General features: G+C 34.4%; 4 protein-coding genes and 2 pseudogenes across 4 annotated transcripts; 2 read left to right on the top strand and 4 right to left on the bottom strand.

Moving 5' to 3' along the window:
- Positions 1-1,170: 1,170 nt before the first annotated feature.
- Positions 1,171-2,183, bottom strand: LOC150025133 (uncharacterized; annotated as a pseudogene).
- A 7,145-nt stretch (positions 2,184-9,328) lies between these two features.
- LOC137822151 (uncharacterized) lies at positions 9,329-10,406 on the top strand. Its single transcript, XM_068627054.2, has one exon. The coding sequence runs from the start codon at positions 9,377-9,379 to the stop codon at positions 10,262-10,264; it is 888 nt and encodes a 295-aa protein (XP_068483155.1). The 5' UTR covers positions 9,329-9,376; the 3' UTR covers positions 10,265-10,406.
- Positions 10,407-12,114: 1,708 nt separating this feature from the next.
- Positions 12,115-13,112, top strand: LOC137823006 (uncharacterized). Its single transcript, XM_068628076.2, has one exon. It carries the CDS (start codon positions 12,189-12,191, stop codon positions 13,110-13,112), a length of 924 nt encoding a protein of 307 aa, XP_068484177.2. The 5' UTR covers positions 12,115-12,188.
- A 1,505-nt stretch (positions 13,113-14,617) lies between these two features.
- LOC137822149 (uncharacterized) lies at positions 14,618-15,074 on the bottom strand (annotated as a pseudogene).
- A 1,047-nt stretch (positions 15,075-16,121) lies between these two features.
- LOC137821219 (uncharacterized) lies at positions 16,122-17,339 on the bottom strand. The gene has a single exon (XM_068625703.2). It carries the CDS (start codon positions 17,123-17,125, stop codon positions 16,244-16,246), a length of 882 nt encoding a protein of 293 aa, XP_068481804.1. The 5' UTR covers positions 17,126-17,339; the 3' UTR covers positions 16,122-16,243.
- Positions 17,340-19,777: 2,438 nt separating this feature from the next.
- Positions 19,778-21,626, bottom strand: LOC137823195 (Ribosomal protein S25 family protein). The gene is made up of 4 exons (XM_068628360.1): positions 21,490-21,626; positions 21,332-21,406; positions 21,076-21,210; positions 19,778-19,992 (listed from the first exon to the last, which is right to left on the bottom strand). The coding sequence occupies exons 1-4, from the start codon at positions 21,490-21,492 to the stop codon at positions 19,879-19,881; spliced, it is 327 nt and encodes a 108-aa protein (XP_068484461.1). The 5' UTR covers positions 21,493-21,626; the 3' UTR covers positions 19,778-19,878.
- Between the last annotated feature and the right edge of the window lie 2,002 nt (positions 21,627-23,628).

Here is a 23,628-nt window from a genome sequence, read left to right as displayed (position 1 = left end):
CAATTTTGCAATAAACAAGAACAACAACTCCATGGCATCTTGTCAATATATATTCATTATCTTTACTAACAATTATATTTATAATGCTTACATTAACTAATTCTTAAATGCTTTTACTTACAATTTAGGAACAGGTACTTAAAAAGATTTATTCAACAAAATAAACAAATAAAAACTGCTACAAGCGTACTCAATTAAAACAGACCACAGCAAGTGAAAGTCAAACTTAAGCTTGCTCATCTACATTGTTTTCCCTCTGTTTCCTGTTTCTAACTTACAATGGAAGCTGTGGGTGGAACCAGAGAGGTGATGCTGAAGCCACCCACATTTTTTATGTTTTTCTAATATTTCTCTATAGGCCCTTCAGATTTAATTATTTTATATATATATATATAGATATATACAAAAAGAATCAAAGTAAAAGATATCCATGAGAAATACTGTCTAAATATATAAAATATCACACTCCAACCTTCGCTTGTAAATATGTTTTCATCGTTTCAGATGGCAGAAACCGCCACTCCACCAAAGAAAAGAAACAGACAAACTTGCGCCACAATCCAACTTTAGAATTATTAATTTTTCATTTCTTTCTTTTTACCAATTTACGAGTGAAGTCTTTGAGATTTATATTTTTAGTCGTACTTAGTGGTAGATGGTCGTAATTTAATGAAGTGGGACTTATAATTTTGTTAGGTGAGCAATAAAATTGAATTATATTAGGTGTAATTGAGTCATATTAATGTGTTATTTATATCCATTTCTCTGCTGTCTTGCACAATCGTCGTCATTTTTTTTTCATATTGTCCTTAAATTTCAAAAATTGAGAGCATGTGAGGTGCATAATTAAATTTTGATTTAATCATCAATCAAATGGAAATCTTAAGCTTGAGGGCTAGGACACCTATTCAAATTGACCTTGAATCATGTGGATTCAATGCTTGATTTGCAGAATTTTCAGTTTTCTAATATTAAGACTTATTCCTCTTCCTCTTTGACCATTCATTTCATTTTCCTTCTTGTATATGAAGAAGGTTGATAAAATGTTAAGTTTTTAAATGAAAAATGTTTGCGTAACCTTGTTCTTTCCTTTCCCTTATTTTAGAAGTGAACATTTGAAAGAGTAGAGGGAGTTTGAAAGAAAAGATGTGGAGTGTACTAAAAAATAGGGAAAAAGAGAGAAAGTGAAGTAACTATAATTTGATCCTTAGTTAACACATGTTCTGCCGAACAAACAAGACTTAATTGACATTAATGTACAGATGGAAGACAGAACTCATGGGGTAAAAATTTAGTTCACAAAAATCACATAAATGTTGTATGATTAGCGGTTGAAGATATTGAGAAGGAAAACTCTGTTCCTAAGTAGTTTTCTTGAGAGGTGTTCAATTCCTATTTCTAGATCCTGAACGCACATCTCCAAATTTTCAATATGACTTAGAAAACACTCAATAGGAGAAGGCTTGTGACTAAGGAAACACTGCACCAGTGCATCCACCTTCTCATATTCATCTGTAGTCTATTCTTTAGAGTCAGAAGCCACTCTTGTAGGCTGCATCAGTTTTGAGATTGCTGACCACCTGCTCTGCTTGTGTTGTTCCTTTGTGTAAAAAATAAACAATAACAAAGATTATAATGATCTCGTTGTGACTTCTTCTGCTTCTGTTAAGACACATAGCATGGAGAAGGCACCTTTTTTGTGGGAAAACTGGGGACTCACTTTTTACCCCTTTCAAATTTCTCAAGGTCATTTTGATTGTCTTCTTCAACTTGTTTCTTGAAGCCAAGTATTTTCCACCAGTTTCATCACCTTTCCTTCTTCTGATGACTGAGTGAAGTTCTTGCATTATTTCCTTTGATATCGGTAGTCATTCTTTAGTTGTACTGCAGATATCTAACAGCCTAAGAGACCCTTCTAGAATGCAATTGTCACTGCATTCTCGTGCTAAGGCTTGTTGTTTGATTGGCAACTGAAGCAACTTATCATAATCAAGTTTGTGGTGTAGTGAAGATGATGATGATATTGAATAAGTGGCTTCCGAGTCCTTCAATATTTGCAGATGTTCCTCACATTTGTTACACTGATTTCCATATTCTCTTTTCAGAAAACAAAAGGCTAGGAGGCAATAGGATATAGTTTTGTGTATTCTGAACTCTTGGGCCTTGAGTTTAAGGGTTGGCATTTACTCTATATATAGCAAACAAATTATGGGAGACAAGTTTTTTTTTAATCTTTCTCCTGAGGCTTCACACAATGATCATCCGAATATATTTTTGTTTATTTGGATCTAAGTTTCCTCTTCTTAGTGAGATTGCTATTTTACACAAGGGAGACAAGAAGAATATCTTGCCTCAGTTGTCTGAGAGGTCAGACAATGCTTCCCATGCACCTAGACTTCTCATCCTTCAAATTGTTTCATTTTGCCAATTAAATTATTGAAAAACCGGCATCTTTGCAATATCAAAGTATCAAGCTGTGGAGCATGTGCATCACAACATAAGCTACTATGAGGAGGAGAGTTTATGAACTTGTCTGCCTATAACAGGACATGAAAGACAGAGAGAGAGAGAGAATCTTTATTTTCTGATATCATCATATTAATTAAGCATTCACAAATGTATCAACTTGTGCTACTACTTGTCATTTTGTTTGTTGTTATCATTAAGTCATTAGTACTAGAAATTACTTGAACCAATTGGTTAGGAAACATGAAGGGAGTAAGGGAGATACATTAAGCAATGCAGTACAGAAACAAGATGCCAGCAATCTGGTTTTGTTCTGCGTACATTGGTGCCTTCCCTCCATTGAGATTAGTTCAATGTATATTGTGAGTTTGGGACACAATGAAACAAATACAATATTCAAAAGGGATACGTAAACAAGGTGACAAAGCCTCAGTAATGTTAAATCCAATGTGTCTTGCACAGGAACACTCCTAATTTTGCAGTACAAACATATAAATGGGAGAATTTGTCTGGAGTGAAGGAGCTGTTTCTATTCCCAAACATAACTATTACAAAGTGGACTTTAAGCCTAACTCAACCCCATAAAACCGGCTCATAGGATTGAGGTTTGCACCCACTTATATATTATGAAAGTCTCTAGTTGATGTGGGACTATATATTTTGGGTGGTCCGATAGCGGGTGGACGATAGGCCCAACACAAACACTCGCTAGGATAGGCTTGAAATGGCTCTGATACCATATTACTAAGTGGACTTCACTTATATACAATGAAAGACTCTAATCTTCAGTCGATGTGGGATCTCCAACACACCCCCCTCACGCCGAGACTACCAACTCGTGCGTGAGACTATATATTATGGGTGGTCCGATAGCGGCCAGATAGCGGGTGGCACGATAGGCCCAACACAAATACTCGCTAGGATAGGCTCGAAATGGCTCTGATACCAAGTTACGAAGTGGACTTTAAGCCTAACTCAACCCCATAAAACCGGCTCATAGGGTTGGGCCTATCGTGCCACCCGCTATCGGGCCGCTATCGGACCACCCAAAATATATAGTCCCACGCACGAGTTGGCAGTCTCGGCGTGAGGGGGGTGTGTTGGAGATCCCACATCAACTAGAGATAAGGACATTTCATAATATATAAGTGGGTGCAAACCTCAATCCTATGAGCCGGTTTTATGGGGTTGAGTTAGGCTTAAAGTTCACTTTGTAATATGGTATCAGAGCCATTTCGAGCCTATCCTAGCGAGTATTTGTTGGGCCTATCGTGCCACCCGCTATCGGACCACCCAAAATATATAGTCTCACGCACGAGTTGGCAGTCTCGGCGTGAGGGGGGTGTGTTGGAGATCCCACATCGACTAGAGATTAGAGCCTTTGATTGTATATAAGTGGGTGCAAACCTCATCCCATTGAGCCGGTTTTATGGGGTTGAGTTAGGCTTAAAGTCCACTTCGTAATTATAACTCTTTGTACAATTTGACATCTACGCTCTCAATTAAGGGCAAAGCAAATATTCAATCACATATATCAAACAGGGTGCAAAAATACTTTTGTAGCTGATACAGAAACAGAATACAAGCATTTGAAGACATTTATTAATAACAATGTTTTCCAATCTTGCAACATTTAACCAATGTCTTATGGTCTTCTTCTTTTCGTGGAGAGAGAATACCCGATCTTATTTCTTCATATTGAACATTTTTAAGCTATCGGGTACGTATTTACGTTATTTTTCGTGGAGAGAGAATACCCGATCTTATTGGTGGCTTCAGAATCCTTCATCTGACCAAATGCTTCACAACTTGTGATACAATGGAGTGTGGTCAAAATTGAAAATACAATTTGTTATGAACTCCAGGTCTTGGTATTTGATATCTGTGCAATATGTAACAAATGAAAGGAGGAGCCAAGAAGAATATATTTGTTTTCAAATGTCTGCAACTTCACTATCTTAATGTATTACAAAATAGAACAGAGATGAACAAAAGTACCAGAGATGAACAAAAAAGTAAACTGAAGACAAAGGATATAAGAATGAATATCTCTTCTTTCTTGTTATTGAAATCAAAACAAATGGTCTGAATATATACAAGTAGTACACTCATTATAGGGTTAACTAAAGAGGAAAAGAATCAATCATTAAATATTAGAATCATAACACCTCTATAAAGAGAAACAACTGATAATTAGAAAAAACACTCAATTATTCTCTTCTATAAAGAGAACAATTGATAATTAGAAAAGACACCCCAATTAATATTAGGATCCTTCTATAACTCTCTAAATGGGAAGCAAATGGATGAGACCCTTCTTTAACCCCGGACCACGTGACAATCTCTTTCTATATGTGTTGTACACTCGTGAAACATTGGGATTTGTTGCAATGTATCTTGCTGAGTCATTGTCACAGTATAAAAGAGATGGTTGCTCAAAAGGAACTTTGAAATATTGAAGAAGATAAGTTAGCCATTGAATTTCACATGTAACAGTGGTCATTGCCCTGTATTCAGCTTCACAAGAACTCTTTGATATTGTATTGTTCCTTGCTTCTTTGATTTCCAATATATGAGAGAATTATCAAGATACACACTAAAACTAGTCACTGATTGTCTTGAATCACTACAGGTGCCCCAATCACTATCACAAAAGGCTTTGAGATGAACAGAGGTAGTGGAAGAGAAAAATAGACCAAGACTTAGAGCCTCTTTGATATATCTGATAATTCTAATCGCTGCATTATAGTGAGCAATTGTAGGCTTAGCAAGAAACTGAGAAAGTTGTTGCACATAAAATGTTATGTCAGGTCGGGTATTAGTGAGATACATAAGTCTTCCAATCAATCTTCTGTAGGCTTGAATATCTGTGAAAGGAACACTTCCAGTAGAAGAGAATTTCTCATATTATCAATAGGAGTGAGTGCAGGTTTGCAGGCTAAAAGACCTGCATCTGTTAATAATTCCAATGCATATTTCCTTTGATTTACCATTATTCTTGTCTTACTTCTTGCTACTTCTAAACCAAGAAAATATCTTAAATTCCCAAGATCTTTAATCTTGAATGTTTGATTCAAGGCTTGTTTGATTCGAGCAATCTCTTCTTTATCATTTCCTGTCAATATTATATCATCCACATATACCAATAATGTTGTAAAAGATCCTTCAGAAGAATTAATGAACAAGGAATGATCATTCATAGATTGAGTATGTCATAGAAAGAAAAAATGATGACAGTTTGACAAACCATTCTCTGATGGCTTGTTTAAGGCTATATAAAGCCTTTTTTAGTTTACAAACTTTTCCTGGTGGAATAGAAGTCAATCCAGGAGGAGCAACCATGTATACATCTTCTTTCAAATCTCCATGTAAAAAGGCATTGTTTATGTCTAATTGTTTCAATTCCCAATTATAAATAGAAGTTAAAGAAAGAAGCAACCTTATGGTGGTCATCTTTGCTATTGGAGAGAAAGTATCAAGGTAGTCAATGCCTTCTGTTTGTGTATATCCCTTTGCCACTAACCTTGCTTTATACCTTTCAATTGTCCCATCAGTCTTATACTTTATTTTGAATACCCATTTGCAACCTATGGAAGCTTTGTTCTTAGGCAGAAGAGCAGTCTCCCAAGTTTGATTTGACTCTAAAGCAGATATCTCACATTTTATAGCTTTTCTCCAACAGTCATGTTTCACAGCTTCAGAATAAGTGTTTGGCTCAACATGTGAAGAAAGAGACATAACAAAAGATTTGTAAGAAGGTGATAAATTGCTATAAGATAAAACAGAATTCAAAGGATATTTAACTCTTGAAGATGTACTGGAAACATTAAGATTACAATGATAATCCTTTAAATACTCAGGTGGTCTTTTTATTCTTGTGCTCATTCGGACAGATGGATCTGATTCAGAACTTTGTTCTATATCATGATTTTCATTGAGGTTTTGGTCTATATGGGAACAATCTACTTCTGAAACCTCAATTTGTGACTCACAATTATTATCACTGCTATTTTCAACATTATCACAAGGTGCAAGAATGGCTTGTGATGGCTGATTTAAGACAGATTGATCTTCAGCAAACAAAATTTGATCATCAATGTCAGGACTGTTAGTTTCATTACTAGTATCTTGAACCCTTTGGTATGGAAAAACATGTTCATAAAAGACAACATCCCTAGACACAAAAATTTCTCTTGATTGAATATTCAAAAAAATATATCCTTTTGTCGCCCTTGGAAAACCAATAAAAACACATTTTGATGCTTTTGGATCAAATTTTCTTCTATTTGTTGACAAAGTGCTAGCATAACATAAAGAACCAAACACCTTTAATCCATTCAAATCTGCATTAGTTTTGAAAAGCATTTCATGAGGAGAAGAATAGTTTAAAACAGGTGTGGGAAGCATGTTTATAATATGCGCAGCATGTATCACAGAATATGACCAATACATTTTGGGTAAATGAGATTGTATCATAAGAGCTCTTGCTACATCTAATAAATGACCATGTTTCCTTTCAACTATACTATTTTGTTGTGGAGTATTGACACATGATGTTTGATGTATTATTCCTTTACTGACAAAAAAATTAGTCATGACAAACTCAATTCCATTATCACTTCTTATTATTTTTATTGTTGTCTCAAACTGTGTTTGAACAAAAATAACAAAATGTTTCAAAACCTTAATAACTTCAGATTTTTGTTTCAAAAGAAAAATCCATGTGTACCTCGAATAGTCATCAACTATAGTCAAGAAATATTTATGACCATGAATTGATGGTATTGAGTATGGTCCCTAAATATCTACATGAATCAAATCAAAACATTTTTTCGATTTAGATGTACTAATAGGAAAAGAAAGTCTTTTTTGCTTTGCAAAATGACAAACATCACAAACAAAAGATTTGTTATATTTAACAAAAGGAAATTTATTATTGATAACATCAATACATTTATTTGAAATATGACCTAATCGAAAATGCCAAAGGGTTTCTAGATCACTAGCACTTACATTAACAATATTGATGATGTGTGTAGATTCAAAGGGTTTAATTTGAAATTTCTGGTAAGATGTGATCCTGAGTATATAAAGTCTATCTTGCATCTTAGCAGAACCAATTATTTTCAAGGAGTTTTTGTCTTGAATGTGACAACCATTAGAATCAAAGGTAAGAACACAAGATAGTCTATCAATCAATTTTGTTACTGAAAGAAGATTAAAAGTGAAGCAAGGAATATACAAAACATTGTTTATGACATGATTTTGATTGAGAAAAACACTTCCAGAATAATTGGCAATGACTTGATTTCCATTTGTTAATTTGACATAAATAGGATCAATTTGATAATACGAAGTGAAGTAAGTTAAGAATGAACAAATGTGTTCAGTAGCACCACTATTAATAATCCAAGAACTAAAGAAGAAATAAAGTTATTACCAGTTTGTGTTGTCATGTTGGAAGGAATAACAGAGACTTAACTAGAAACATTGTCATTGGATTAGACCTGCTGTAAAAGAGCTAACAATGTTTGATACTGCTCAGGAGTAAAACCAATTTGTTGAGACTGCACTTCTGACTTTGAACCTTTGTGATTCTGCTCATTATGGTTAAAATTTGTATTGTGAAAGGCTGCATGAATCTGATGATGGTTCTGATTTTTAAATTTGAAATGAGATGGAAAACCATGCTTTTTATAGCATGTATCAATGGTATGTCCTGTCTTTCCACAATAATTGCAAATTTTGAAAGTATATCCTCCTCCATAGCTTCCTCTTCCATATCCACCACCCATGCCATAGGTCGTAGCATTGTTATTATAACCTCCTTTGCTAGTAACAATCATTGCCTTGGATTGATCACCAAAACTTGCCTCTATTGTTGTGTAATGAGAGAGTAAACTCTATTCAAGGATGAATTATCTGATAAACTAACATGGTAAGGTGAACAAAGATCTTGTGAGGGATCAACAACTTCACCCATAGATAAATGTAGCAACCAAAGCTCTAATCAGAGCTCTGATACCATATTACAAAATAGAACAGAGATGAATATATACATTCTATGTTTAACTAAAGAGGAAAAGAATCAATAATTAAATACTAGAATCATAACACACTAGACAAAATAAAGGTTATTCATCTCTATAAAGAAAAACAATTGATAATAAAAAAAAGACACCTAATTATTCTTCTCTATAAAGAGAAACAACTTATAATTAGAAAAGACACTCAATTAATATTAGGATCCTTCTATAACTCTGGTATCCGTATCCTTTAATATAATGTTTTTCTAGTCTTGCCATCCTAGTGCTGTCAAAGCATTGTTTGCTCGGTGCTTTTCATGAATCAAGCTTCCAAACCCAATTTCTTAATGTTTAAGTTGGGAATCACATGAATATTATATCTGCCTATAAATGAGATACCTTTTCTATGTCTCCTACATCTTTTCAGGTCCAAGATATAAAATTTCAAATTGCGAACTCCAATAGGGCAGGTGGTTGGATTGAACGTTGGAAGTGGATCTAGTGTCTGCTGGAGGAAAAGCAGATCCATTTATAAAAACAATCAAACAGAACATGTTGAACTCTATAAGGCTTGATCATCGGAACCAAAGTGGGGGTATCTCTTCATCTTCAGACATCAAAGATTGTCGTATCTCGATGGCGATGAGTATGCAGTGTTCCCAGATCATTGCACGTAATTTGTTGCAAATGCATGTTTTATGCAAAAATAGTAGCACAAGTTTATACACTAATTAATAGTGAATTAACTGTTTGATGTCAACTCCTGTCTAAAAAGCAAACTTCCACTATATATAGAGTAGATGCTAAGTTGCCAACCCTTGAGTTCAGAACACACAACACAGTCTTATCCCTAACCCTTTTGTTTTCTGAAATTAAAAATAAAAATGGCAGTTGCTGAAATAAACACAAAGAGCTCCCTGCACATTCGAAGCAACAGCTTTCCAACCGCACCTCACTCACTCGTATCACAATACGAGGAGCATCTGCGAATGTTGAAGGATTGTGAAGCTACTTCTTCAACATCATCATCTTCACTAAGCCACAAAATTGATGGTTTGCTGGATTTGCAGGACTGCACTGCTAAGTTGCTTCATTTGACAACCAAACAACAAGTATTAGCTCGAGAGTACAGTGACAAATGCGTTGATGGCCTTCTAGAAGGGTCTCTGAGGCTCTTGGATATCTGCAGTACAGCTAAAGAATGCTTACTAATATCAAAGGAAAGCCTGCATGAACTTCACTCAGTCATCCGAAGAAGGAAAGGTGATGAAACTGTTTGCACAATTGAGGGTGGAAAATACTTGGCTTCAAGGAACAAATTGAAGAAGGCAATTAGAAAGGCCTTGAGAAATTTGAAAGCGATCAAGAGTGAGTATGCAGTTTTTCCTTCGAACAAAGATATTGGCACTTTGCCCATGCTTAGTATCTTAATAGAAGCAGAAGAGGTCACAATGAAGTCATTAGAATCTTTGTTGGTGTTTATCTATGACCCGAAGGGGCAACCAAGACAGAGCAGATGGTCGGCAATCTCAAAGCTGATGCAGCCTAAAAGAGTGACTTGTGACTCTCTAGAATCAAACACGAATGCATTTGAGACAGTAGATGCAACTTTGCTGTCTCTCCTCCATCACAAGTCTTCATCTATCGTGTATCTTCAAAGCCATCTGGAAAATTTGGAGATGTGCATTCAGGATCTAGAATTAGGAGTAGAGCAGCTCTCAAGAAAACTAATTAGAAACCGAGTTTCCCTTCTCAACATCTTCAATCACTGACCATTGTACATGTCTATGATTTTTCTGAACTCAATTTTGACCCCACGAGTACTGTCTACCAATTGTACATCAACGTAATTAAGTTCTGTTCTTTCTAAAAGAAAATGTGTTAATTAAGGATCAAACTATTGTCATTTCATCTTCTGGCTTGTTCCCTATTCTTGAGTACACTCAAAATCTCATCTTTCAATTTCCCTCCATTCTTGCAATGTTCACCTCTAGAATAAGTGAAAGCAAAGTATAGATTGAACAAACATTTTACAATTTTAAAACTGTAGCACTCCGATATACAAGAAAGAAAATGGAATGAAGGATCGAGGAGGAGGACTAAAGTCTCATGATTAGAAAACAAAAAATTATTACGAGGGGACAGAAAAAAGAAAACTCAGCAAATAAAGTATTCAGCCCACATGTGATTCGAAGTCAATTTGAACATGGATCCTAGCTGTCAAGCTTAGTATTGTCATTAAGTCAATGGTTAAATCAAAATGTAAATGTCCGCACGCACATGTTCGGAAAAAAAAATACAAAAGGAAGATGATTGTGTTCCTTTTATGAAGACAAACTGATTGGTATCTTCTCTTAATATGCAGTTTATTATTAATTGACTTGCAAGACAGCAGAGAGGTTAAAATCCAAGTTTTTTGCTCGATTGAACGAGATTGTGTTCTGAAGGACCAATAAGTTTCATTAAAATAAAATCATCTACCATTAAGTATGATCAACAATATTTTTCTCAGAGACTTCATGTGTAAAATAGTAATAGAGATTGAATTAAGAAATAATTTCTAACACAGGATTGTGACTAACTTCTGTTTTTCCTTTTTCTTTTTGGCTGCAGTGCTTATTGTGAACTTGACTTTATGTAAAGTCTGTAAACTATCCAAGTCAAGTAATAAACTTATTACGTAATCTATGAAATTCCATTACTTAATCCTAGTGAAATTTTATACCTCGTTATCTGCATAGTGTTGGGTATGAAGCTAAACCGGGTTGAGTTCACTAAACACCATGTTTAGTAATTGGGCTTAATGATTATCTCTCTTTTATAATCTCTATTTAAAGAGATCATTGTACTTGTAATTGGTGGGCAGAATGAAAACCTAATAGTTGCCCGTGTGGATGTAGGTTGTTGTTAGCGACCGAACCACGTTAAATTTTGTGTTGTTTATTTTCTGCCGTTGATTCGTGATTACGTGTGTTGTTTCCGCGTGTTTTTCCCATCACAGAGAACATTTTTTTTACCCGTGTTCTTTTAAGATGTATAACCCACAGAGACTGAAACACACCCATGATAATGAGTTTGTAACAGAAAAAGAGACGGAAAACATTGTACACGATAAAACAAGCTCTGGTTGGCTAGACTTTTAGTTATCTGTTTCAATGAGCGCGCGCACGTGTATTGCATCTTCATACTCTAAAAAAGATGGTATAGCCTTTACATAAAACCAGGGCAGACCAAGGATTAGAAGCTTAATATTAATATTTAAGCGTTACGTGGGAACGAGTGATGCGATGTGATTCTTGTTCCTTCGAGAGAAGATTTCCAAGCATTGTTTTACCCTTAATACAGCAGTCCAGGCGTGCAGGTGAGTTATATTTAAGGTTGAAACACGTTTTGGGTGAGGCATTTGCATTGAATATGTCATAATCATCAATCATGCATGTGAGAGAGCAAGTTGAGACAAAATAACGAGTTGGATAGTTTCCTTGGTGGGAGACACTATTCTAACATTTCTGTAATTATGTTTAGATCCAAATCTCGATTAGTTAGCCTCATTGATATTTGTTTTAGAAGAGATTCTTTATGCCTCCAACAGCCATAATATATATTGACAAGATGCCATTAGCTGATGCATAGACTCATCAATTCTACATTCAAAATCAAGTCTTCTTCTCATCTCTTATTTTCATCTGATCAAAAATGGCATCCTCTCCTTTGAACCCAAAATTGCATTCCCATGGTCGCTCAAATAGCTTGCCCTCTAGACCACACCCTCTTATTCTAAAATGCAATGAACACTTGGACAGCTTAAGGGCTTCCAAAGCAACCACCTTTTCCTCATTGGTTCTTAGCCATAAGATAAGATGCTTGCAAGATCTGATTGAGTGTGTTGAAAATTTGACCCATCTTCCCCTCACTCAAGATGTCCTTCTCCATGAGCGTCAAGAGAATTGGGTAGATGAGCTTTTGGATGGATCCTTAAGGCTCTTAGATGTGTGTAGTGCCGCCAAAGATGCTTTACTGCACACAAAAGAATGCGCACGTGAGCTTCATTCCATCATAAGAAGGAAGAGGGGTGGTGAAGTGGAGTTGACAGCAGAGGCTAAGAAATTCTTGACATCTAGAAAGGTGGTGAAAAAGGCCATCTCCAAAGCCTTCGCAAATTTGAACGGCACTTCAAAGAGTTGCAACATCTCATCCACCACAAACAAAGACCACCAAACAGTGGCTTTGATTACCTTATTACAAGACACAGAAGTGGCAACACTATCAACATTTCAGACACTGTTGCAATTTATCTCAGGGTCAACACAAACGAAGTCAAATAGCTGGCTTTCAATTTCAATGATGATTCAGCCAAAAAGAGTGAGTTGCTCGGAAGTGGCAGATGAAAGTGAATTTGCCCAAGTGGATGCAGCATTGCAGTCCTTTGTTTTTGCCAAGACATGCAAATTTGAAGAAACAAACAATCTGCAAAGCCACTTGGAGAAAATGGAGGGCTGCATTCAAGATTTTGAAGAAGGACTCGAGTTTCTATTTAGGCGACTGATCAAAATCAGAGTCTCCCTTCTTAATGTCCTTAACCACTGGTCCAACATAGCTGGGACTGAATTTTTGTACTGATCGATATAGATACATTTGTACATGCAAATTGTAGATGTATACGCTTAGTGATATAATGAACTGAAAATATTTCTAAAATTTTGTTGTTATCTCTTGAGTGGATCTTTTCTTGGGAACTTGAACATCAATTACATCATGACAACAGTTTTTGCACTTATCCGCCATAAAATTGCTAAAATATTCAAAATACAAAGGGTACGTTTTTTTCCACTTATTGCCTCCTCTTGTCACATCATTCTTCTATGTTGGTGTGCGTGCAAAGCATGAACCAACTCTACGTTTGAATTGCCTGTAAACAAAGTACAACTCCTTGGTAAGGCTTTCCTGCGTGAATTTCAACTGTAGTCAGCTTCAAGGAGAATATAAAGAGTAAAATTGGAATGAATGTGTACCTCACATTTCTCATGCTTGCCTTATATTGCTGGTCTTTCTTTCTAGGTGTCATCTGGGACAAGTACATACGTGATACATCTCCTCAGGCTCCCCATGATTCTCAGACTCTCATTACAAGATATTTTCAATTTTTATATCTGGTAGGACACTAGTGTATTGTTCATCATGTTAACCTTAACAGTTAAATTTTGTTATACCTTGTCACTTAATGACCAGGAGCCAGCGGGGGATCAACTGATATTTATGGAATTCACCAATTCAGAGACATAAGATTTTTCATGTTTATATATGACAGACACTAATTAAAAACTAAATGATTTTGATTAAGATCTCAAAACATGAGGATTTTCTCCCAATGTGAGCTGATACGAGTGGTTAAAGATTTAGAGTTAACTTTTATCCTCCTCATTTGACATGGGTTATATTCCCATGCTTCCAGTAAATCTCCCTTGCTTGCGGTTTAGGCCTATGCAGTAATCCTCTGGGTGTGCATCTGTTGACAGCATCAAGCCCCCAACATGCAATTAGCAGCCTGGCTAATAGAACTGCGGGGTAGCTGCCTGTTCTGCCACTTCTGGCTATCAAAGAGAAAACTATGTCTTATGCACAGGAACACTCCAACTCAAGACTCTTAACTCGGAAGACATTAAGCACTTTGTTTTCTGCACTTGCAGCACTAAAATACGAACAAATTATTCGTTAATGTCAGAACAATTAAATATGATGTCGACTATTTGATTCAAATTGACTGGAATGGCTGAATCCCATGTGAGCTAAAGTTTGATGCTAAGTGATTGTCATTTTCCAACTCCTCCTTCTTTAGTCATACACTTGCATGTGTTACAAAATAAATAATGTAGATATTAAAAATTACTCTGCCATTATTTGTAGTTTCTTTTTCTTTTGGGGTCTGAGAGTACAGGATTTTTTTCATTTTCAGCATTTTTACGGGTTCTTCCGGACTCAGAACAGAGGGAACATATATAAGCATTTTCTTTACCAAAGAGAAAAAGAAAATAGAGATTTGAGAATTTGAAGGGTTAGAAGTATAGCATACAAATGATCAAAAAGGAGTATAAAGTGTGTGAATGGTTAGAAACATATTTTGTTGATTAGTGGCTTTAAATGTTGAGTAATGTAACTCTCTTTATAATCAGTTGTCTAGAGAGGCGTTCAACTCCAACTTCCATATCTTCGATGCACAACTCTAGATTTTGCGCATGGCTATGAAAATTGTCAGTTACTGAAGGCTTTAAGCTAATGTGAAGCTTCAACACTGAATCAAACATTGAAAATTCATTAATATCAGACACTTCAGAATCAGAAGATATTCTCTTAGGCCGCACAAGCTTTGGAGATCACCAACCACCTGTTCTTCTTTAACTGACTTTTGGGTCCAGTAATGAAACACAACATAGATTCTAACGATCTCATAGTGACCACTTCTGCCACTTTTAAGAAGCTAAAGATGGAAGAAGTCTCCTTGTCCTTGTTTGAAGAAGAAACCGTGATGAACTTATTCTGTATTGCCTTCAAGTTTCTTGAGGCCTTTTCAATTGCCTTTTTCATGTTCTTCCTACACGCCAAGTATTTTTGAACCTCAATTGTGAATCCAGTTTCAGCATCGCTCCTCCTGTGAATAACTGACACAATCCTTCGATTGCAGCAAACAATCTTTAACAGTAATACAAATATGGAAGCAACTATTTTAGGAGTTGATAATAAATCGGCTATTGCAATTGCAAAGAAACTTGTTGAACATGGAAGAGCAAAGTATATCAAGGTTAAATATCATGTAATCAGCGAAGCAGAGAAATCATATTGGAGCATTGCAGCTCTGAAGATCAATTAACATATATAATGACGAAGGCATTCCGAAAAAGCAAGTTCAAATTACTATGATCAAGACTTGAGTATTAGAGCAACATTTTAAAGAAGAGTGTTAGAATTTGAGAATATTGTACAATCTAATGAAGCTTTGGTCACATGATGAGTTTTTCTCGGTCAGACTAAGCCTATGCTTCTTCATTTATTGTTCTTTAATTGAAAATGACAGTTTGAGCTCTTTTTTTTTTCTTTTTCTTTTACCAGCATGTAACCTATTGAATCATATACAGGTGAAACCAGTTTCCCCCTTTTTTTTTATCAGCAAACCAGTTTCCCCTATTTTCTAATTCGTGGAAGAATAATAATTACAATACTTACAAGCTAGTTTTCTACCCTTCAAGGTTAGTAGGTAGTTTTACAGTACACTGCAACTGGGAAATTCGCAAGGGAGAGGTAAGGATGCAAAACACTTGTTAAATAAAAACACTCAAATGTATAATAAATGTTAAAAAAGAATGTTAAAACTATTAAATCTCATCATGAATCTGCTTGGTGTAAGTTACAAAACACTAATCAAAATAAACTTATATGATTTTAAAAAGTACTAATATATACTCATAATAAAATTGGGGTTTATTTTAGGAAAAAATAGGAAAATTAATATAAATTTAACATATTTGTGATTCTATTTGGTTGAATTGAGTTTTGGAAATGGGAGAAAAACTAATGCGATTGGATCTTTTGAGCATTTATTCCATGAAAATATGTCAAGAATGCATATCTGCAATATATGAACAATATATTGTGATATATTTAGCATATCATCAACATAGGAAGTACATTATCTACAAGTGTACCCAGAACGATAGTATCTACACCATACAAAAATTTGATGCCTTCAGATACCTCAACTAGTGATTAAGAATGTTGAGAAGGGCAACTCTGATTTTAATTAAACGCCTAAACAGCGATTCAAGTCCTTCTTCAAGATCTTGTATACAGGTTCCCAAGTTCTCAAGCTTCTTTTGCAAATCATTGATATCGTTTGACTTGGTTGACATGTTTAATGCAAATAACTGCAATGCAGCATCCACTTTTGCAAACTCATTCTCCTCTGCTACTTGTGCGTACCCTACCCTTTTGCTGTGCATTAGCTTTGAAACTAAAGCCCAGCTGCTTCGTTTTGCCTGTGCTGATCCAGAAAAGAAATTCAGCAACGACTCAAATATGGAAAAAGTGATCACTTCAGCTTCCTTTAACAAGGTTACCAATGCCATGGTTTGGTAGTCTTTGTTAGTGATGGCAAGGTTGCTTTTAGTTGCATTGCCCTTCAAATTTTCCAAGGCTTTGAATATGGCCTTTCGCACCACCTTCCTTGAGGTCAAGAATTTCTTAACCTCTACTGTGAGTTCCACTTCACCTCCTCTTCTTCTTCTTATAGTTGACTGTAGCTCACGGGTGCACTCCTTGGTGTGCAGAAGGGCATCTTTGGTTTCCGTACATGCATCAAGGAGCCTTAGAGATCCATCCAAGAGATCATCCACCCATTTCTCTTGGCGTTCCTGGACAAGTGCTTCTTGAGTCAAGGGTAACTGAACTAACTTTTCAATGCACTCTTGCAAATCTAGAAGGCTAGTTAGATTTTGGCCAAGCAATGAAGAAGAGATGGTTTCATAGGCACCTAATCTTGCTAAGTGCTCATTGCACTGAAGGATGAGAGGGTGTGGCTTCGAGGGCAAACTATTAGAACGAGCATGGTTGTGGAATTTGTGGTTCAATGAAGAGGCTGTCATTTTTCTTCAACTAGACAAGAGGAGGGACCTGGTATTGAATATGTGCAATTGAATGGCCAACTTGCTATCCTTCCTTGGCTATTGATCAATATATATGGCTATGGAGACACTAGGATTCTCATCTTAAACCAATACAAATAATTGCTAACAGATCTACACTGGTATAAATATTATCAGAGATATGTTAATGTGATGTTCCCCCTGCCTAATCTTTACAACTCATACCCCTTTGTTTTATTAGCTTTCCTCAAGGTTCTATAATCTCACTTGGATTGTGATCCATTGTTTCTTTTGGTACAATGTTTCTTTATCAAAAGTTGCACGAGGACATTGACATTATCTTGGCAGTTGCCACTGATACAATTACATTTTTTGTCTTCTGTGACGAATTATTTTCTCCATGTTGAGGCATGCACGTGTACATGTAGACTATTTGAATTGGTAAAAGGAAAGCTCCATACCTCTTGGTAATCATCTTGAATTAGTATTATTAAATATACAATCATTTGTCATTCTATCACTTAAATTTTGTCACTTTGTACTCGGGTGTGCCGGTGATTGACTTGGAAGTTTCATTGCTTTTTGGCTTCATTGTTACGTCTTTCCTTTCGTGTAAAAGGAAGCCTCTATAACAGCAGATATGCCATGAAATAAATGCAACTTCCTTGTCTTCTGTTTACTTAGATGAGTATGACCATTGACTCGCCCCTCCCCTCTTTCATTAAGCTGCATTGTCAATTAGCTAAAACAACATTTATGTGAAAATGAAAGTGATGGATTTTATGAACAAGATAGGCTCCATCCAGTATTCTGATTTAGACAGTGTTATTGCTGAAATATAATTTTAGCATAGAGTGTAGTTGTGACGGTGTTTGTGCATTATAGACCTTGCTTTGCTGTCAGCATAATATAGAAAGATATGATAAGGAAACTGAATGTTGATTTGATTTGTCTCATAATAATAGGAAGACAACCATCGCATCGTTCATTGAATTGAAGTTCTGATATTTGAGCCCACCAATGATAATGGAGAGCAGTTGATCAATCACAAAGCCACCAACCGAAGGGCAGAGACAATCATGAGATCAGCCACGAGATGTTGTTCCAATGATTGATCAATAAAACATGAAGCCTAGAAACACCAAGAATAGACTTGGAGCATAACACTTCAATTCAGATAACAACATATAACTTTCACTATTAGCTGATGTATCAGATTAATTTTGAGTAGACATTAACGGGTCAAATATTCATACTTCTTCCATCCCAACTCTTCTATTATTCTTTTATTTATTTTGAAGCTGAACTTGAAATAACACCAAAGTGAGACATGGCTGATACTACTTGTGAGGGAAAGGGGAGAAAAAAAACAAGGATTATAACTGAAATTTGAACTTAACGGAGTCTGCTAGGTTAAGATTTCAAAGAATTTATTTGCATAAGAAGTCCTATTATACTATGTTGTATAAAGATGTTATCTTAACTAATTTGAAATCGAATTTGAAATCGAAATATAAACGGTTAACGAATTTGAAATTGAAATATAAACGGTGAGATGGTGATCAGCTACCTATATAGTTCAATTATACTGTTAAATAAATTATATCAATATGTTTTGTGATATTTAATTAAGATTATAAGAAAGTTTTATAATATTTAATTAAGATTTTTTATAACTTAAAAATCTGTGTGTTCAATTTCCTCTGAAAAAAAAACATAACTTTACACGTATTTTTTGAACTCAGGATCGTAAAAAAATGATAAAGCATGGAAGACCACTGCGAAGAAGACGTAAAGTTAAAACTAATCAGTTACTAAAAAAATTATATTGATTTTACTTTCTAAACCTTATCATTATTATTATTATTATTATTATTATTATTATTATTATTATTATTATTATCATCATCATCAACTCTATTAATTTTGAATGTTTCTTAAATATTTACAGAGGTCTTTCAAAACTTATAAATTTATAAGTTTTTTCAATTCTTTCCATCTTTTTAGGTATATATTACAAAATCTGAACCATATAAATCTTTTGAAAAATATCATAAGTTGTAACCTTCTTCACATTCTTCATCGGTGACACAGTTACTTACTACCTTCAATTTCGATTGATATTTCAGTACCTCTCCTACTGCTAAAAGTTTTATATCAGGACATGTAGAGCAATGTTTAACACTACAGATATCCCCCGGAGACTACAAACCATTGTAGTAAAACATGCCCTTTAAGCTATTTTATTTTATAATAAGAGAAATTCTAGCCCTTTGGAGTAATTCAACTGACACGAATGGCTATTAAGGTTTCAAGATAAGAAATTTCAATATCATATATAATTTACAAGTTTTCTAAAATTTATAGAAAGTGAAGACCCACCACTGGAGTAATCTTATATTACCAATTTTTTGTTGGCAATTACACAAATAACATTACTCACCACGTTAAGTTATTAAGAAAATTATCCGAAGTGATTTCTACACTCGGAATCTTTCTTTAGATTTGAAAACATAAACCGGCCTTTAAGGCTAGCTTTTAAGTAGAAACCTACATTAGTAATTCAACGAAGAAATACGACAGAATAAGATGCTAACAATGCCCAAACGATAAAATATGAAAGCGTTGTCAAATATATAATTACCAAGGATGTAAAAGGAAATAAACGATAAAATTATAAACTGTCGGAAATGAGTCAATCTAGCATGATGTCTCAAACTGAAAAACAAAATCAATTAAGCGGAATACTACATCTAGGTGTTTGTAGCTCTGGTGTAAATCTGCTGACTTGCATGGGCAGACACCATCCTGATGGAACCTCTAGCCATCAATTCCCGTATAGCCTTCCTTGCAAGTGATCCATTAACCTGCAAAGTGCATGCAAAATTGATTACAGTCATCGATAAGATATATATATATTGCTGAGTACAAGTCATTGGTTAATATAGTTCATCAGTCTACGGTCAACTGAAATTGTCAAGAAACTGAAAGAAGATCATAGACCAAAGAGAGTGAAAAAAGTTGTGTTTGATGATGTATGCCCAGAACATTTCAGTAAAAATAAGACATTGCAACTGCAATTGTCAAGAAACTGAAAGAATAGCCTAGACCAAAGAGTGCAAAACACTGTGTTTGATGATGTATGCCCAATACAAAATTATGGTGCAGAAGACGAACTAAAAAAGAGAATTAATTTTCAGCTACTACCCGGTTTTTTGTATTGCAAATTTCAAAATGAGGTAGGCTCAGACATATTTGTCATGGAGAGAAGACCTCCTAACTAAATAACGAGTATACCTAAAATTTACCAATGCATAGGTTTTTAAATTGGTATTGAATCCTGACATCATACTACACAATTTACTGTTTGGAAATTACCATTAGCAGAGGAAAACTATAGTTAGCAAATCTAGAAAAATATCAAACAGGCCATTACAAGAAAACGTAGGCATGCCCATGTTGCAAGAAGGCTGTCAAATAGTTAACATAAAAAAATTATCCAGGATTATTCCTCAAAAGAAAGTAAGAGAGCAGATAGAGACCCGTAAACAGGAAATAACTAAACTAACAATAAATTCTAGGTTTAAAAAGCTTGTAATACTATTCAATTGACAGACAAGATATGGAACGTATCAAATTTGCAACAATTGAAGTTGAATCTCTTCCAATGAGTGAAGAACATCCAAATTAAAAACATAGCGATACTAAATACTGTTTTAGACAAATCCACGTCGGTCTAGGGATGCAGATCTTGTAGAAGACTACCAATTGAGGAACGGTTGCAACTTGAATCTGAGTCTCAAGATTAAACAAACTCTCATCTTTCCCAACAAACATACAAATATGTATAATGCATCAAAATAATGAAAATGCCACGAACACAAAAGCCATTATCAATACGAGTAAACCTTTAGCATAAGAATTATAAAATAGGAAATCAAAACAAGTACCCTCAGACGATCAGAGAGAATGGAAGGAGTAATAAGCTTGTATTTGGGTGCCTCAGAGAGGAGCTTGTCATAGGTCCCCTGATCAAACAGCACCATGTTATTCACCTTTTCCTTTTGCTTTCCCTTGCTCCACTTCTGTTGCAACAAAAATCTTACATTAATATCACAAACCCATCCATCACACTTGTCTAGAATTACCCATTTGACAAACAAAAAGAATTGGAACAAAATTAGAACTTGAACAAGAAACAAGAACCTTCTTCTTCTGCTTGCCACCGCCAGACTTGGCGGGCTTTGATGATGGTGGGGGAGCCTTGTCCTTCTTGGGAGCCTGAAAATATCATCAAATCAGAAACATGGACATTAGATTTTACCAACAAAAACAAAATTGATGAAATTAGCAGAGAAACTTGCCATGAATTCCAATCACAGACGGCAGGAGCTCTGAGATTAGGGATGGCAGCGAAGTAAGGAAACCTAAGTCAGAAATCTAGGGTTTTTAGTAGTGGGTGAGGTGTGAGGGATAAAAGACCAAAATACTGAATTATACTACGTCGTTTCATTTGGGCCACTTGTTGATAATGGCCTCTCATACCCAGCCCAGCGAGTTTTGTATTAAAACAATTCATTGTTTACACTCCTCAATTTAATAAGTACCCCTCTCTTTTCTTATATATTTTTAAATAACCATCTTTTTTTTTCTTAATTAAACTTTACTCTCCTAATGTTACCAGCATATTCTGTTTCGCACATTTTTTTGTTCTTCTAAAGACCTACTTTACTCCTTTCATTCTTAAATATAGGACATTTTATTATTAATTCATAGTTAGTCGATTTTATTAATATCATTAAATCTATTTGTAAATATAAAATCTTCAAAATTACCTTCAAATAATTAATGTACAGATAAAAAATTGTAATGGTGAAGTTTTAATTTTAAAATTAAACTCTTCAATTCTTCCACTTAATAGAAAATAGAAAACGGTTCATGACATTTTTTATTTATAAATTAAAACAATTAATGGTATTTTGATGAAGGAAAAAACAATAATAAACTTATAAGGAAAGTGATAATAAAAATAAATAAAACTATAGAAAGTGACAGTGAAATTTAAAAACAATAATATAATTTGCAATCTTTTTAGATTAGATGCCAAAATATTTTTTATGATATTAAAAGAAATCATGCATCATATCCTATTTATAGAATCTCTCCTCCTCCTGAAACCATTTGGTAACCTTATACAATTTCTTTTTCATTTTACTCATTTAATATATTTTTTATTATTTTATTAAAATAATATTTGATCATTATTCTCGTAAAGGAGCATTTTTTTTAATTTGATTTTCGAAATAGTTTGTATCTACAATTTTTTATTTTAGATATGTTGGTTTTTTTTATGTTGTTGGCCTCTCAAACTTTTCTTCTTCTGTTGTTTTACTTTTGATTTCAATAGAGCGAGTGAAGTTAAATGAAGTTAAAAGAGGAAGAAGATCGAGAAGTCGATGTAAATGAAGGAGAAGTAACTGGATCTACATCCAACTCTTTCAACCGCAAGGAGTAATTCCGAAAAGGATCCGTCTCCATGCGTCAATAGGTGAGGCTGTTGAAATGCATAAGATACATGTCAATGGTAAATCAAAACTCTACCATGAAACGACGCCAAAGAAAATGAGAGACAAAAATTCTGGATTTAAAAATTTTAGAGGTGAGGTTGGTGGTGCGGCGAGGGCTTAAAGATTGATATTGGAGTAGGTTAGAATAACTTAGTGTGGTTGAAATTAAATATTTCTTAATTTTTAAATATTATTTTTAATGTAAGTAATTATTCATTAACTATTCTTAATTATATTTAATGATGTTATTAAATTGTTTATAAAGACTAGTATTTTTAAATATGCACGTGCAATATTTATTTTATTAAAAGTAAATTCATCCATCAAATATACACATGAGATAGAATTTTTTCATAATTTGATCAAATTTCAGATATATATATTTTATGAAATATAATAATTATAAAACAATATTTTTTTTAACAAACTAATTTTAAATTAAATAATTATATTTTATTTAAAATCACTTTTAAACATAATTTCAGTTAACAAATTGTATATTAATGTATTTCTAACATTTTTTAAATAATATAAATTAATTTTTAATTGTTTACTAGTGTTTTCACAGTTTGTTTTGCTTAAGTAAAGTGCTTTTAGTTTTGATATTTAGATGTAGGATTACTAATGCTCATTATATATTTTTTTACAGTGAGATGTTTCAAGAGAGTTTGGAGATGTGCAGTGATTGATGATCCTGGTAATTTTGATATTGGTGATTTTGGTTTTTTGTGGGGTTGGAACTAAAATTGTTTGTTAGTAGTGAAAAAGAAGGTTGAGAATCTGCCATTTTAGTTCTGAAATAAACAAAACCTTTGAAAAAGTGTATCAGGTCATGATAATCATGATTGCTACTATGTGTGTGGTGTAGGGTAGGATTTAAAGAGGAAACAAAAGATTTCAAATGAAATTTAGTGTATATTTATTGTTATGATATAC

This window comes from Phaseolus vulgaris, chromosome 9 (assembly GCF_051622355.1).
Source record: "Phaseolus vulgaris cultivar YP4 chromosome 9, ASM5162235v1, whole genome shotgun sequence".
NCBI classification, from domain to species: Eukaryota; Viridiplantae; Streptophyta; class Magnoliopsida; order Fabales; family Fabaceae; genus Phaseolus; species Phaseolus vulgaris.
The sequence above is the reverse complement of the archived record's forward strand: the minus strand, read 5'-3'. Positions and strand labels throughout refer to the sequence as shown.